This window comes from Malaya genurostris, chromosome 3, assembly GCF_030247185.1.
Source record: "Malaya genurostris strain Urasoe2022 chromosome 3, Malgen_1.1, whole genome shotgun sequence".
In the NCBI taxonomy this organism is placed as follows: Eukaryota; Metazoa; Arthropoda; class Insecta; order Diptera; family Culicidae; genus Malaya; species Malaya genurostris.
The window spans coordinates 80,657,751-80,676,213 of record NC_080572.1 but is presented as its reverse complement, the minus strand read 5'-3'; the positions used below and the strand labels follow the sequence as shown (position 1 = coordinate 80,676,213).

The 18,463-nt window shown below is 37.8% G+C and overlaps 1 protein-coding gene across 9 annotated transcripts in view; it reads left to right on the top strand.

Moving 5' to 3' along the window:
• The window catches only part of LOC131435732 (solute carrier family 12 member 4), a 652,550-nt gene that overhangs the window by 609,914 nt on the left and 24,173 nt on the right, over positions 1–18,463 (top strand). For 8 of the 9 annotated variants that reach the window (XM_058603892.1, XM_058603893.1, XM_058603896.1 and 5 more), the window contains 2 exons: positions 1,953–2,060; positions 3,539–3,598. In XM_058603892.1, coding sequence (XP_058459875.1) covers positions 1,953–2,060; positions 3,539–3,598 — 168 coding nt within the window. The remainder of the gene's footprint in view (positions 1–1,952; positions 2,061–3,538; positions 3,599–18,463) is intronic. The other variant, XM_058603894.1, reaches the window with a different exon arrangement.

Below are 18,463 nucleotides of genomic sequence, written 5' to 3'. Positions count from 1 at the left end.
CATCGTTTTCCGACATCTGCTTATCAATCCCGTTCCGGAAATACCCATATTGTAAGGGTTTTCAAGGTATATCAAAAACCGGAAGTCGCCATTTTTAATTTCAGAACCAGCTCAAACATCGTTTTTCGACATCTGCTCACCAATCCCGTTCCGGAAATACCCATATTGTAAGGGTTTTCAAGGTATATCAACAACCGGAAGTCGCCAATGAAAACCCTTACAATGTGTAAGGTTCTTGAATTTCAGAACCACCTCAAACATCATTTTCCGACATCTGCTTATCAATCCCGTTCCGAAGATACTCATATTGTTAGAAGTTGTAAGCAATATCAATAAACCGAAAGCCGCCATCTTGGATTTTGAAACAAGCGCAAACTTCATTTTCTTGCCCTTACTCTTCACACCCGTTTCGAAAATAGCCATATGATGGGCGGTTTCCACATTCATTACACAAAACTTTTTTTACGAAGTAAATTCCAAATAGCGTAAACTTTTTTTACGAACCAAATCCCAAATAATCTAAAAACATTTTTTACGAACCAAATCCCAAATAACGTAAACTTTTTTTGCGAACTACCTCTGTTTACGAACCCCCGTTTAGTTCGTAAATGGAGGTTTCGGTGACTTCAAACCACAGGCACATATTGCTTGCCATACCAGTACATTTCGACCGAATTTCTCCACTTGAATCGACCTGTCCGCATCGCTCACATCTTCCCCAACGACGACAGTAAAGTATTGTGGACCTGGAAGGGTTTTTGAGTCCTCCTTTACATAAGTCTCATCGTCCATCAAAACGCATGCATCCGGACACTGCAAAAGACGCGAATACAATTTCCGGGCCCTTGTTGCTGCTCGCTTCTTCTGTTTTACACTTTGTTTCGAGATTTTCTGCTTCTCGTAGGTCTTCAGGTGATTTAGCCTCTTGTTACGCTGGATCATTCCGACACTCGTTCCTACTTTTTTGGTCAAATCACGTATTGACATTGATTTGTTTTTCATGATTAGAGATACCACTTTCTGGTCCAGCTTCGGGTTGGCAGAAACGGGTTTTCTGCCTCTTTCTGTAGCTCATCCAAAGAATACTGTTCCCCAAACTTATTAATGATGGTTTTAACACTGGCATGATGAATTCCAAACCGCTTCGCCAATTTTTGCATAGTAATACCCTTCTCACTTAGCCATGTGTCCAGAACCTTGATTTTCACTTCCTTTTCAATACGCGACATTTTGAAAACGCAGAATTTCAACCGCACAAACAAGTAAACAAATGAAAGCTGACAGCCGAACGCACGACATGCTGTGATCTGAGCATAAAAAACCATCACAAATACATGCGTACAACACAAATGTATGTGGATAGCTTATTTTCGATACACTCCTTATGCGGTTCTGAGAAGTTATGATTTCGGCCTAGTTTGTTGCCATTCTGATATAAAGTTTTTTTCAACTGTCACAATTCTAATAACTTCCACATGGAAAAAAGTCCATTACCGATACAATGAATAATAATCATAAAATCATGAAACATGAAATTTCATGAGTAAAATGATAGATATCTCAACATTTTTATGGAATGTGGCTTATTGTGCATAATATCAATCATTTTGCTCATGAAATTATGAACAATAAGGTATGATTGACATGTTTTATGATTTTGATTCATGGTACAGGCAATGGATTCTTATTCGTGCATCAAAGAAATCACTTAAATCTTTCTAAAAATGAACTCGAATCTTGAAAGCAGATGAATGAATGTGAAGTTCATTTTCACTGACATCGCAATTCAACATTATTCTCGAGCTTTCCGTCAAGTAAATTTTCAAGTATAATTAATATTCCTATTAGAAGCATATCGTCTTAAGCTAAATGTGTCAACTCGATTCGTCGGTAAAGTTTCTTCCATATTTTCTGAAATTGTTCTCACCGGTTTTTTCAATTACATTTCACAGATGGATAGCGATATCTCGGCATACACCTACGAGCGAACTTTGATGATGGAGCAACGCAACCAGATGCTGAGAAAGTTGCGACTAAATAAGCGGGAAAAGGAAAACGTCGTAAGTATCACTTTCTGTCTTGTACAGCATTATTTCCAGAATACATACCAGCAGCAGTCAAAGCGTATTTGTCTCCTCTGTGCTAAAGTTTAATCCGTACCCATAGAAGTAGTCGGATTTTCAGGATAAAACTTTTCGTCACCGACGAAAAACGTGAATGATAGGGATTCCGATAGTGTAAGGGTAACCTAAATTAGCTTGTTATCATTCTGTCTTCTGCAATGTCACTATCAGCCGTGACAACTAAGACAGTACCCAAGCGGCGTGATTGCCCATGATGGTGGGCAGTCTGTTGGGGTAAGCGATTTGAGAACGACGTTGGTAGCATAAATCGAGAAGTGTTTAGATAGAGATAATGTGCATTGAGAAAGTTTTTTAATAATCATTGTGATGATAAGCAGTACATAATTCGAAAAGGTTGGCTGTTTTATTGAAGTATACAGTATATAGCATACAGTAGGGTGCCAATAAAAAAGGGTCATCTCTAATTTCATAAAGAACCAAGAAATAATCCCTATGCTAAATTTGAGCTAAATCGGATATAGATAAATGGTGAAAATATTTGATATTGAAAAATCACCACAAAAAAATTCTCGAAATCGAAATTTATTTCTTTGATGGCGAATGTCCTAGAATTACATGAAACGACGAGATCGAGTGACATCTCAAAATAAAAGTTTTAAAAAAAATCAACTTTCTGGGATCTTTTTTCCAAAAAAACACCAGACTTCGACGTTTAATGCTGTTCTAATCAAAATCCGTATCAAATTCTATCAAATTCTATTTCTAAAATGATGCTTAAGTCGATGCATTTCATGCAGCCTGCCAAAATTCAATTCCTAACCTTGCACATAGGGTCAGAAAGACAGTTCTAAGACATTAGGTATAAAAAATCACGATTTCGGAAACTGTTTTTCGATGTGTTCAATCATTTGAGCACTACCGCTTTACGAAATTAGAGATGACCCAAAAGCATAAAGCGTAAATTATACGCTGCACCGTGTCACATGTATTCAAAAATATTCTAAGTATAGAGAAAAATATAGAAAAGGATAGAGTTTCCATTACGAGCAAATAATGTTTGAAATTAAATTTTAAAAATATGCACGATATGGTCTGAAAAAATCTTACAATTTATGAAATATCAGTACAACCAATTAACGTTCGTTTTGGCGAATAAATCGTCAGCAGATTTGCCTTATTAAATTCACAGTATATGCAACGTTTTACTGCAAATAAGAAAACTACAATATAATGCAATGATATCGTTCTGAAGTGCCACCGATAGTTTCGGAATTCTTTCGGGCTGATTTCAGAACGAACAAATTAATTAAAGTACACTCTTTTACATGTCGTTTTCCTATTCCCTTTTTTGTCTCTATATTTTCTCAATTTTTCCCCCACACAAAACCGGAATTGCACATTTGCGTAACTCATCAAATTCGTAAACCAAATATATAAACAAACGCTGTTCGAAGGTGGAAAACATGGTGGAGTTCAGCCAATCCACCGCAAACGGAGAGGACCGAACGCCCCTGGTAAAGATGATAGCGAAGCCCAAGGCCAATAGCAAACTCAGTTGTTTTCTTGTTACTCTTTGTTCGTTTTCTTTTTTTACCCAGAACAAAATTACATTGGTCATACTTTTGTTGAAGTAGAAGTTTTGTGCTCCCCCGAGAATCACAATGTTTTACCTAGCCATTGATCCCCCAGGGCAGTCTCTCACCCACAAGTGTTTTGACTGTAGGCTAATATTAATTTAGACATCTTGTTTCCCGATATACTCATCTCTGAAAGCCGCTTGTTTTCCTCTCACTTCACTCACATCACTTGTTTCAGTTGCTGCGGATCATTCGGTCTACTCATTTACCATTTGATTCATTTTCTTGTCATCATTCTCACCAGCCAAGGGGCTTACGGTTAGCGCCCATCGTTGGGATGCGAAAAGGACTTGTTGTTGTCCGACTAAAGACTGAAGGTTCTGAACTATTCATTGGTTACAATCCAATAACCATCTTGGCCTATAGCCAATGAAAGGAACATTACACGCGTCCCGTCGATGGTCACTCTCGAAGCATCCATCTTTCCATCTTCTCCTGCCTGCTGAAGGATAAAGCTACCTCATCTCATCCACATTATGTACTTGCTTGTACCGGAAGGTTGATGGTTTAGCGTACGGATCAACAGGACAGCATACCGGGCAATCTGTTTCGATTCCGCACATGCACATTCTACCACGGCATGGTTGTACCATATAATCATCGTGCTACCATCATCAACATCATTACCATCATATCATGTCCAGAGCACATACCGTGTCATACCAACCAAAAACAACTCACCTTGTTATTATTAAAGTTCATTTTCAGTCTTTGAATTTCATGGCAGCACTTTTCACAATGTTTCCGTTTCCTACTCTGTATAACTGTAACTGTAAACTTGTATATGTATATCAATGTATCCGTATCAACTTCTGTTCGTTCCGAATGTATGAGCATGTGCTGTTCACAAGATATTGCATGAAAATGTTGTCGTTTTTCATCCTTCGCCAACTGCTGCCATGTTATAATCATTATCTTCACTACAATTACAACAAGTGTCCTAGGTCTTTGAGAAAGAGCAACAATTGAGAAACCCTTTTGATGCTAGAATTCGTCGTGGACACAAATAGCGAACTGTTCTCATTTCCGAACACTGAACCTATTTTCGTAACATAAAACCTACGATGACCGTACCGTTTTGCATCGGTACAACAATACTCTATGTTAATTAAAACATGTACGAAAGCTTAATAACCTATGCTCTAAAGAGCTCTCATGTATTGAAATGTTATACATGGTCTTTTAGTAGTAATTATGTTATATAATTATCCTGGATTTTTCATTTCCTTTTCAAAAGTCAAGAAGCACTTTAGTACGTAACTAGAAATGACGATGAACAAACCAGTTTTCTAGAGTTTTATTAGAATGTTCCAGAAGATTTCTCCCTCGCTCTCTGTCTCTCTCTTTCTTTTTCGTATACACTATACTATTTAAAATGCAATCCAATAATGGTTTTATCCATCGCACGGCAAACAAGGCAAGTGAAATACTTATAGGAAAACTTTAAACACAACTGTATTTTATGCTAACAATTTATGGCCAAAGTTTCGCACATCGAATACAACTCGTGCCGTGACCGAGGTCGGTATATTTACATACTGCAAGCGATTGCAGTTTAGCGCACCAGCGTCAGTGAGATTTTCGGATTCGGGGAATGGCAAAACTAATATTGGGCTTCCGGATTAGTTTGCTTAATTTGGAAACTTCGCAATGTGGAGCGACAAATTCTCTGTAGCAGATTGAAACCATTCTGCTTCAGCTCCAAACAAACCCAGTGCGTAATTTGATGAACTAAGACGCCGGAATGTAGTTTGTAGTAAATGTTTGGAAACAGGTGCTTTAAAAACCCCCAAATGAAAGTTATAAGTTCCATTAGGTTTAGAAAGTGAAACACAAAAACGAAAGAAGCGCTAATAGCCCTTGAAAAATAACTAAATTTCTCCAAATTATCAGCAAACCAGTTCTAAGGAGTGAATCGTTAATAATAAGCAGTTTTAATTTTTTTATGCATTCCACTTTCATTGAATTTCTAAAAAACCTTTATCACAAAATGGACATTTTATGGATGATACCACTACCAGTCACGCATAGTGGCAGAATGCCAAATCTTACCCAAATATTGTCGGACTTTTATCATTTCGAATAAGAGGCAAAATTCGTTTTCTGAAGAAAAAACGTGCTTTATCTACCTAGCAGTGAGATGATACCTTTTTTTATTATCCGAATGTGTTTTTTGCATGAATATTTTTCGGTGCTTTAGTTCTCATGACATTAATTTAATTACCGTCGTTTAAAGCGGCAATTTAAAGTTCTATTCACTCATTACCCTATAATGTCGAAACTGCAAATTGAATCGAATTTGAATCTAAAATTCTGAAGCTTAGATCGGTTCAGTCATCTACGAGAAAAATGGGTTACACAATTTTAATTTCGTTTCACATTTCATCCTGTAGTTCCGGAACCAGAAATCGGATCCAAACATAATTCAGGAACCTTGTTTAGGACGACTTTTCATATGAATTTGAATTTGTAGAAAACGGTTGAGTCATCTTCGAGAAAATTTAGTGAAAATTGTTTTTTGTATCTTCTGGGCCACGCCGTCCGGTCCACTTGTATTCGGTTTTTGTTTTCCGAGTGCTCAAAATTTTCAGTGAGACAGTCGATTTCGCGAAGTCGAATGAAGAAAACAGTGATTTAGAAGAAAAATTTTCGAAAAGAAGTTTATGTTTCGCTTATGTCTTTTTCTCCAATACATCATCGTGTTTATACCTGCCAATAATAAAGATAACCGAGACTGAATTTTTTTCGGTAGTAGTGTGCCATTTAGTGGCTAGTAGTCATTATGGTGTTAACGTTTTTTTGGTCACAGAGCGCCATACAGCTGCAAATTGCATAAACCAATTCAACCATTTATGTTGGTTGAAAACAACATTTTATTTTTCTAATCCAACTAAAAATATAGTAGAATGGAAATGGAGTGTGCCTTAGCTAAGAAATGACAGCACGTTTAATTGGCGAATTCAACTAAAAAAATAGCCTACTCAAATCAGAAAATCAACTAATTTTCTCGCCAAAATGCTGATTTCGGTTTTTCCGTGTATAAATCCATACAGCAGCAATGAAAATAACACTCGGATCCTGTAAACATCATATTGCATCATTTGACACGTTAAATAGGTATAAATTGTATCGTTATTAAAATTATGTCGCCTGTAAAATTCATAATATTTTTCTGTGTATGTTCTACTTTATGAACCAAATAAACGGTGATGTTAACAAATTTTCACAAAAAGCACCATCGGATTCGAGAATCAACCGCTAAAATAGTTACTTACATGGTAATATCTCATTATACAAACCGACGGAACAGTACGCTTCCACATCTCATCCAAGTCAGTCGATAAAACAACGTTCGGGACGAAAGAAACCAAGTACAGTATTGTGTAGTGAACAATAGAACAACCTCGAAAATGAGTGAACCAAACGAACAAAAGCTACCGACGACACGAAAGAATACAATTGTTGTTGACTTCAGGCAGTGCAAAATTCGACCTTCGATACGAGAACTTGAAGGTTTGCTTAAGGAACAAATGCATCTTGACATTAAACGTGTGCATTTACTTCAATGCAATAAGACAACTAATGTTGTTTACATCCAGTTTTATAAAGAGTTGGATGCAATTCAATTCGCAAAAGACAATAATAATGTGCACTATGTGGAGCACGAAAACATTAAGTACAACATTCCAGTATTTATGGAAGATAGTGCTATAGAAGTGCGTGTGCATACTCTTCCCTCAAGCGTCATCGATCCTTATTGTCGTAAAACTATGTCCCAATACGGAGAGATTCTCTTTATCGAAAAAGAAAAGTGGAAGAACTTTTTCCCCGGTATTCTAAATGGCGTACGTTTGTTACGCATGCGCTTGAGGAGGCCTATACCTTCTTATGTGACATTCGGTCAGGATACAAGAATCCCGTGCAAATCACTTGTTACCTATGACAATCAGATGGCCACATGTCAATATTGCCAAAAAGCTGTTCACTACGGTAAGTCATGTGATAAACATGACAAGGAGACAGTCACCAACAACAGTGAGGTATACCCTTCAACGAAACCATCCAACGTATCCCCTATAGAACAAAGTACACCAGCTGCAGTTAACAGCTTACCATCCAACCAACCAGCAACTGCAAACAATGTTCAACAAGGCGCTTCTACAGCAACTAGCAACAAAATCAACAACAATACCACGGCAATGGGTGACGAGACGAACCACGAACAAACTGCTCCTCAATGCTCGCAGGAGGGAAATGGAAGCTCCTCTCCCCCTAGAAAAAGGGTGACAACGAGTTCCAATACATAAAAAAATTTAACTAAAAACTCAGCTCAATCGGCCACGTAAAGCTTGTACGGAAATAGGCCTGAATTAAAATATCTTTTATAAAAAAACCTACGGAATGAGTGAATTTTTGGCATTCGTATAGATACTACTACAAACTATATTTAGATATTGAAGCTAATGAGGTTTTGTAATCATTTCTCGCAATCGCAATTAAATTAACTACTGGGTGGACTATAGGGACAGAACAATTATCTCAGTGCAGTGTCAACAAAGTAAAATCAACATTGTCAATCTGTAGGCCATTCCGAAAGTATGGCTCGAGATAACAAGAATGGTGGCTCATTGAGTTTCTCATTCTAAAACCATAATGTGGTGCAAAATAAATACAAACTTTGTATACGGGACAATACAGATTTTCTATGAAAATATGTGGCATCTCTTGCCGATAAACTCAATCTTCGGTAGCAACATCTCCGTATGAAAATCGGAATTAATGTCGTTTTTGTTTGAGAAAACTGAAACTAAAATCTATCTTCCTGCGATTATTTTTAAAATTATTTGGCCCGTTTTTTACCACAACATAAACTCTTTGAATTTTTCCTGCAAATTTGACAGCTTTGCACATACAACGCCCCCACATTTCATTCCAACGTAAATATGCAGGATTGTTACGGGCGCGCGGATTTCGCGATTTTCGCGGATTTAGCGCGGTTTCTGCTAAGGTTTTGATGCTATGACGCGAATTTCGCGCGAATTTCCAAACACATCATTCCACATTTGTGCATCATGTGTTCGAAAAAAAGTTCTTAGCAAATTTTTTAAGCTTGGGATTTTTTTTGAAACCCTAAAAAATAAAAGATGGGCGAACGTTTCTGGAATTTTCCCTGAAATATGGAAGAAATCCTATGAAAACAAGGGTATAGTATCCAACTACCGTGGAATTGCTGCTTTGTGCGCTGTATCGAAGCTGTTTGTAATTATAGTTCTACACGGAACCACCCGCGATCCCATTTCAACCAGAATATTAGTTGATTTTCTGAATTCGATTGGTTAAAATTTGGTACAACTAATCGATTGTTGTTTTAACTAAACTGTCATTTTTGTTTTTCGATTAGCAGAAACGATGGTTGAAACAACTAATTCAACTGTTTGAAAAAAAAATGCTGTCAATTAGTGAGGACACATACCTTTCAATTTCAACAAATATTTTAGTTGAAATAACTGGTGTTGTTATTGAAACAAAATTCTGTTAGTTGAAAAATAAATCGGTTTTATTTGTTTGTTTGTTTTGAGATCAGTAAAGATCTAAATTCTAAAAAAATACTTCTGATTCGATCGGAAATGATTGATGTAGAAAAACGTTTTTAATCAGCAAAAGTGCCCAAAGGGGCGAGTAAACTAACGAAATTATTAAATTTACCTAAAATGATGCCTTCAAACGGTTGAACTAAAGTTATGCACTGATAATTTTAGTCAATTTATATGAGCTTGGGTGCATCAACCGCTGGGAATTGAAATTTTGCGACGGCAATTCAAACGCGCCATTCAATCGCAGCGCGTTCTGTGCGTTTGAAACCCTTTTTTTCCATAAATACGTTTATTTCTTAAGGCAGTTTACATAAGTTTTTCTTCGCCGTAGCATCACTTTTACATAATATTCTTATCCTAATTTAATTCTAACATAGTCACAACGTTTTGAATTTATTAAAACATATTCTCTTGTAGCTTAAATATCATCTTAGGTAACTCGTCATTAATTATGAAATCTACTCGGAAATATTATTTGAACCAAACGATTAACCTCTATAAATTATAAAATAAGCTGTTATTTTCAGACATTTTGTTGATAATTTCATAAACTGTTTCGAGTTTGTTTGTATCATTACATAATTTTTATTCTAATTTAGCTATTGGTTGAACTCATGGACGCAGCTGGGATCAGAACTAAGTCTTAAAAGGGGCCTTTATTAAATTGAAACTCCAATTTTCTTTATGAAATGATAAATAAGTTTCATGTATGAAAGGTCACGACAAGCAAGAATGTCTCGAACTGGGATATTGGATAGTTTACCTTGGGTACGCAAAGAATTTATTAGTTGAGATCTGACATCACGATACTCCACGCATGTCCAAACGACATGATCAATATCCCGATAACCTTCTCCGCAAGCACAATGATTAGTATCGGAGAGCCCAATTCGAAGGAGATGTGCATCTAACGTGTAGTGATTGGACATGAGTCTGGACATCACACGAATGGAATCCCTACTCACATCCAGTCCCCTGAACCATGCCTTTGTCGATATTTTCGGAATAATTGAGTGCATCCACCGACCCAGATCATCTCTATCCCAAGATGCTTGCCAGCTGGCAAGTGTTCTTTGGCGAGACGAACTATAGAATTCGTTGAAAGCAATCGGTCGCTCATAAATTTCACCCTCAATAGCACCACGTTTGGCTAAATTATCGGCTCTTTCATTGCCTGGAATGGAGCAATGAGCCGGGACCCAGACTATAGTGATTAGATAATTATTATTCAATATGTCGTTCAGACACTGTTTTATTTTACCCAAGAAAAACGGTTCATTTTTGCCAGCAGCGATTGAGCGAATGGCTTCAATTGCACTCAGACTATCTGTGAAGAGGAAATAATGGTTTGGAGATAATGTGACGATTACACTCAAACTATAATGAACTGCTGCTAGCTCTGCTATATAAACAGATGCAGGTTCTTGAAGCCTAAATGAGGCCGAAACATTATTGTTGAACATACCAAACCCTGTCGCTTCTTCAATTCGCGATCCGTCCGTGTAAAACATTTTCTCAGAGTCAATATGCCTGAACTTACTTGAAAATATTTTTGGGATTTCCGTCGAGCGTAGATGATCCGGGATTCCACGCACTTCACGCTGCATGGATGTATCGAAAAATAAAGTTGAGTCAGGGGCACTTAGGATGCTGACACGGATAGGAATATATCTTGAAGAGTTGATTTCCTTTGACATATTGTTAAAATATACTGTCATAAATTTTGTTTGAGATCGAAGCTCGACTAGTCGTTCGAAATTATTAATTACCATGGGATTCAGCACCTCACATCTTATTAGCAGGCGTGATGAAAGCTCCCAAAATCGATCTTTTAATGGAAGAACTCCCGCCAGAACTTCAAGACTCATTGTATGTGTCGAGTGCATGCAGCCTATCAGAACAAATTGGCTCAAATGGCACGTTCCCCTTGATATTTGGAGATTTGTGCCTCGATTTGTGCATGCAGCCTAAGGCAATTCGCAAACAACGGTACTGAATTCGCTCAAGTTTGATAAAATGAGAGTTTGCAGCGGAACGAAAACAAACGCATCCATATTCCATCACTGAAAGTATCGTTGTTTGATACAATTTTATTAGATCTTGCGGATGAGAACCCCACCAAGATCCTGTTATTGTTCGAAGAAAATTTACTCTTTGTTGGCATTTCGTTATCAGATACCTAATGTGTCCTCCCCACGTGCATTTGGAATCGAACCACACCCCGAGGTATTTAAAAGTTAAAACCTGTTGGATCATTCTTCCCATCATATGGAGCTGAAGCTGCGCGGGATCATGCTTTCTTGAAAAGACAACTAACTCTGTTTTCTCCGCAGAGAATTCGATACCAGCCTGAACATGAACAGACCAAACGGACAAGTTATCTAAGGTATCTTGCAATGGTTTATGCAGATCAATAGCTTTGGGCCCAGTAACTGAAACCACGCCATCATCTGCCAATTGCCTTAGTGTACATGGGGTTACTAGACAGCTGTCAATGTCATTCACGTAAAAATTATAGAGGAGCGGACTGAGGCATGAGCCTTGCGGGAGACCCATGTAGCTAATTCTGAATGTTGCCAAATCGCCATGTGAAAAATACATGCACTTCTCTGACAAAAGGTTGTGCAAATAATTATTTATAACCGCTGGAAGTCCATGTTGGTGGAGCTTGTCTGAAAGAACATCAATGGAAACTGAATCAAATGCTCCTTTAATGTCTAAAAATACAGATGCCATTTGTTGCTTTTGAGCGAAGGCAATTTGGATGTCAGACGAAAGTAATGCAAGGCAATCATTCGTCCCTTTATTTCTACGGAAGCCAAACTGAGTATCTGACAACAAACCGTTCGTCTCGACCCAAGTGTCGAGACGTCGTAGAATAATTTTTTCGAACAATTTTCTGATGCAGGACAACATCGCAATGGGTCTATATGAGTTGTGATTGGAAGCTGGTTTCCCCGGCTTTTGAATGGCGATAACTTTCACTTGTCTCCAGTCAGGCGGAACAATATTTTGCTCAAGAAACTTGTTGAACAATTCCAACAAACGTCTTTTTGCGAGGTCGGGCAGATTCTTCACCAAGTTGAATTTAATTCTGTCCAACCCAGGGGCGATATTGTTACAAGACAAGAGTGCTATAGAAAATTCCATCATTGAAAATGGGTTATTAATAAAACCATTATTTGGAGGAGATTCCCGTATAATGCTTTGCGTAGGAACAGAATCTGGGCAAACTTTCCTAGCAAAGTCAAATATCCATCGGTTCGAGTATTCATCACTCTCATTGCCCACGTTACGATTCCTCATTCGTCTGGCCGTATTCCAAAGAGTGCTCATTGAGGTTTCTCCCCAAGTAACAATTTTTGTTACGCTAGCTTGTTTGTGACTAGTTTGCAACCAGATATTTGAGTGATTGTTACTAACATCTAACCACTTGCATGACTCAAAAAGCGCAGTTTCTACTAGTTGTTAATTCAGCTAAAAATAAGTTGTCGTTACGTTGTAATGCCATACTAGAATAACTTATCTTTTCATAACTTGAAAATAACTTGTTTCCAAGTAAACTAGTTGAAACTTAGTCACCATCGACATTATAAACATTGAATGAATCCAGAATACTTTTCTATCTTCAATAAAAAAGCAGGAGAGTGCTTTAAATCACAAACTTGATACAAGGTACAAATTTCACAACGATTTTAAAACTGTCGAGCGGAATTCAATTTTACTTAACTGTTTTTCATGCGCCTTCAATCAGAATCTGTTTATAAAGATATGAAAAATAAACAACAAAATAACGCTGTGTTCAGAATGCTCAAATTAGAGTGATTTCTTATCATTTTAAATTCATATATCATTTTTTTTTTTTTCATAAATACGTTTATTTCATAGGCAATATACATAAGTTTTTCTTCGCCGTGGCATCCACAATACATAGTAGTTTAAACCTAATACATTTCGAATATCATATTAGTATGTTGGTACTCATTAGTTAATCTAAACACTGTTTTTATCAAGCGAGTTGCTATTTTAATTACATTAAATAAAATACATTTATTTTGTACATGATCTTATAACTATTTCAGGATTGTTTGTATCAGTTCACCACTTATATTCAATATCCTATAGTTGGCTATTGGTTGAACTCATGGAAGAGAAAACAGTTTAACATAAAATAAAATTTAAATTGGAACTCCAATGGATTTAATGAAATGATAAAGAAGTTTCATGTATGGAAGGTCACGACAAGCAAGAATGTCGCGAACTGGGACATTGGATAGTCTACCTTGGGTACGCAAGGAATTTATTAGTTGAGATCTGACATCACGAAACTCCACGCATGTCCAAACAACATGGTCAATATCGCGGTAACCTTCGCCGCAAGCACAATGATTAGTCTCGGAAAGTCCAATTCGAAGGAGATGTGCATCTAACGTGTAGTGATTGGACATGAGTCTGGACATCACACGAATGAAATCTCTACTCACATCCAGTCCCCTGAACCATGCCTTTGTCGATATTTTTGGAATAATTGAGTGCATCCACCGACCCAGATCATCTTTATCCCAAGAAGCTTGCCAGCTGGCAAGTGTTCTTTGGCGAGACGCGCTATAGAATTCGTTGAAAGCAATCGGTCTCTCATAAATTTCACCCTCAATAGCACCACGTTTGGCTAAAATATCGGCTCTTTCATTGCCTGGAATGGAGCAATGAGCCGGAACCCAAACTATTGTGATTAGATAATTATTATTCAATATGTCGTTCAGACACTGTTTTATTTTACCCAAGAAAAACGGTTCATTTTTGCCAGCAGCGTTTGAGCGAATGGCTTCAATTGCACTCAGACTATCTGTGAAGAGGAAATAATGGTTTGGAGATAGTGTGACGATTACATTCAAGCTATAATGAACTGCTGCTAACTCTGCTATATAAACAGATGCAGGTTCTTGAAGCTTGAATGAGGCCGAAACATTATTGTTGAACATACCAAACCCTGTCGCTTCTTCCATTCGCGATCCGTCCGTGTAAAACATTTTCTCAGAGTTAATATGCCTGAACTTACTTGAAAATATTTTTGGGATTTCCATAGAGCGTAGGTGGTCCGGGATTCCACGCACTTCGCGCTGCATGGATGTGTCGAAAAATAAAGTTGAGTCAGGTACATTTAGGAGGCTGACACGGATAGGAATATATCTTGAAGGGTTGATTTCCTGTGACATATGGTTAAAATATACTGTCATGAATTTTGTTTGAGATCGAAGCTCGACTAGTCGTTCGAAATTATTAATTACCATGGGATTCAGCACATCACATCTTATTAGCAGGCGTGATGAAAGCTCCCAAAATCGATCTTTTAATGGAAGAACTCCCGCCAGAACTTCAAGACTCATTGTATGTGTCGAATGCATGCAGCCTAAAGCAATTCGCAAACAACGGTACTGAATTCGCTCAAGTTTGATAATATGAGAATTTGCAGCGGAACGAAAACAAACGCATCCATATTCCATCACTGAAAGTATCGTTGTCTGATACAATTTTATTTGATCTTGCGGATGAGCACCCCACCAAGACCCTGTTATTGTTCGAAGAAAATTTACTCTTTGTTGGCATTTCGTTATCAGATACCTAATGTGTCCTCCCCACGTGCATTTGGAATCAAACCACACCCCGAGGTATTTGAAAGTCAAAACCTGTTCGATTATTCTTCCCATCATATGAAGCTGAAGTTGCGCGGGATCATGCTTTTTTGAAAAGACGACCAGCTCTGTTTTCTCCGCAGAGAATTCGATACCAAGATGAACAGCCCAAACGGACAATTTATCTAAGGTATCTTGCAATGGTTTATGCAGATCAATAGCTTTGGGCCCAGTAACTGAAACCACGCCATCATCTGCCAATTGCCTTAGTGTACATGGGGTTACTAGACAGCTGTCAATGTCATTCACGTAAAAATTATAGAGGAGCGGACTGAGGCATGAGCCTTGCGGGAGACCCATGTAGCTAATTCTGATTGTTGCCAAATCGCCATGTGAAAAATGCATGCGTTTCTCTGACAAAAGGTTGTGCAAATAATTATTTATAACCGCTGGGAGTCCATGTTGGTGGAGCTTGTCTGAAAGAACATCAATGGAAACTGAATCAAATGCTCCTTTAATGTCTAAAAATACAGATGCCATTTGTTGCTTTTGAGCGAAGGCAATTTGGATGTCAGACGAAAGTAATGCAAGGCAATCATTCGTCCCTTTATTTCTACGGAAGCCAAACTGAGTATCTGACAACAAACCGTTCGTCTCGACCCAAGTGTCGAGACGTCGTAGAATAATTTTTTCGAACAATTTTCTGATGCAGGACAACATCGCAATGGGTCTATATGAGTTGTGATTGGAAGCTGGTTTCCCCGGCTTTTGAATGGCGATAACTTTCACTTGTCTCCAGTCAGGTGGAACAATATTTTGCTCAAGAAACTTGTTGAACAATTCCAACAAACGTCTTTTTGCGAGGTCGGGCAGATTCTTCACCAAGTTGAATTTAATTCTGTCCAATCCAGGAGCGTTATTGTTACAAGACATGAGTGCTATGGAAAATTCCATCATTGAAAAGGGGCTATCAATGGAATCATCATTTGAAGAAGACTCCCTAACAATGCTATGCGTAGGAACGGAATCTGGACAAACTTTCCTCGCAAAATCAAATATCCATCGATTCGAGTACTCCTCACTCTCATTTCCTACGTTACGATTCCTCATTCGTCTGGCCGTATTCCAAAGAGTGCTCATTGAGGTTTCTCTTGACAAACCTTCCACAAAATGTCTCCAATAGCTGCATTTCTTAACCCGAAGTATGTTCTTGTACTTGGTTTCTAAAACCAAGAATTTTTCAAAATTCTGAGGAGTTCCTCCTCCTCGTTTTAAAAACGTCTTGAAAGCATTTTGTTTCGCGTGTTTAGCATCTGAGCACTCTTTGTCCCACCAAGGATTTGGAGGTCTTCTGTTAGACGATGGACCAAGAAATCGTTTGGTTTGGGCTTGTTCTGCGGCCTCCAGAATCGAACAAACGAGGAAGTCATATTCTTCAAGTGGGGGAAGCTCTTCCATTGAAGTTAAGACACTTGAAATATTACTTTGGTATTTAATCCAGTCAATATTTTTTGTCAAATCATATGGAATATTAACTGAATTAGCAATGCCTTTGTTACTGCTAATTGAGATGATGATTGGTAAATGATCGCTACCATGTAAATCAGGAAATACTTTCCAGGTGCAATCTAGTCGAATTGAAGTCGAACAAAGAGATAAATCTAATGCACTTGGACGTGCAGGAGGTCTTGGGATCCGTGTCATGCTACCCATATTTAGTACCGTCATGCTAAAATTGTCGCAAATATTATATATTAGAGATGATCTGCTATCATTGTAAACGGAACCCCACATCATTCCGTGCGAATTGAAATCTCCTAAAATCAAACGTGGAGCAGGAAGGGCTTCGACAATTTCATTAAGCTGTCGTTGTCCAACTTGAGCTCTTGGAGGAATATATACCGAAGCAATGCAAATGTCCTTTCCTTTAATGTTTATTTGACAAGCAACAACTTCTATACTAGAAGTCGAAGGAATGTTTAATCTATAAAAGGAATAACATTTCTTAATTCCTAAAAGCACTCCACCATACGGGGAGTCTCTGTCGAGACGTATAATGTTAAAGTCATTAAAATTTAAGGCTATGTTTGATGTAAGCCATGTTTCGCACAAAGCAAATACATCACATTTTTGACTATGCAACAAAACTTTAAATGAATCAAGTTTTGGCATGATGCTTCGACAATTCCACTGCAGGACAGTGATTGAATCATTTGCGGCGGATGATAAATTATCCATCAAATGATACAAAACCTGAAAGAGCTGGCCATTGAGCTGATAACTGTTTCAAAAAAGTTCTAGCTATTGGAAGGAATGCTGTTATGATGGTCTTTAGAGGTTCAGAAATATTGAATGCAGCGAAAATCCATTCTACAATTTCCGAAAATTTCAGTAATCCTGTTGGTGAATGTGAAATGGAGCCCACTGGATTATTGTCTTTTCTTGAGCTAGTTCCTGGATTGGTTTGTGAATTTGACAAACCAGGAGGCACAGTTTTTGGTTTTAAATTTGGCTTTTTAGCTTTAACACGGGGATCTTTTTTTGAAGGTATAATTTTAGGTGTCTTTTTTGGTATTTTGTGGTTTGTTAATCTCCTCTTAACAGACCCTTGAGGAGTGACAAACGAGGTATCTTCACTATTTCCGTCAGAGTCAGATTCCTCTGGCTCCGCAAGATTTGAAAAACCGTTTTCGGTTTCCAAAGGGGAGACATGTATGACCGTTTTGAGCATTTCTGCATATGTGCGCTTAGACCGTGCTTTTAAAGAAAGCTTCATTTTGTCTTTACGCAGCTTAAATGCAGCGCACACTGAAAGATCATCATGAGGGCTTTCCCCACAATAAACACATTTTTCAACATCTTTATCGCAAAGATTATCCTTATGAGGCCCTTGACATTTGATACATTTGGACTTATTACTACAGTAAGTAGCTGTATGTCCGAATTTTTTACAGTTCGTGCAATTCATAACATGCGGTACGAAAAGCCGAACAGGAAGACGAATTTTATCGATATAGACATGGCTAGGCAATGCAGATCCGGCAAATGTTACGCGAAACGAATCTGAGGGACGATAAGACTTTTTTCCATCGACAATAGATGCTGAGTACAATTGTTTGCACTCGAGTATCTTAACTCCCTCAAGCATGGAGTTTTTAAAACGGCCAACTCCATTTTTAAGTAAATCATCTGCTGTCAGACTTGCTTCAGTCACAACACCGTCAATTTCTACCTCCTTCGATGGAATGTAAACTCGATATTCAATAGCAAATAATTTACAGGTTACAATATCGTTTGCCTGTTTCAAGTCGTTAACTACAACTCGAATTTTATCTCTATTAACCTTACAGATTTCTTTAACTTCAGAGAAATGTGATGTCAAATCCTTTGTAATTTGCATCAAGTTTAAAATCTTTTCTTTTTTTCGAAGATAGACTATCCATGGCCCAGTGGTACCCTGTGGATAATGTTTAGCCCTCGGAGTATTTAAACTTTTACTAGTATCCGGAATCGGA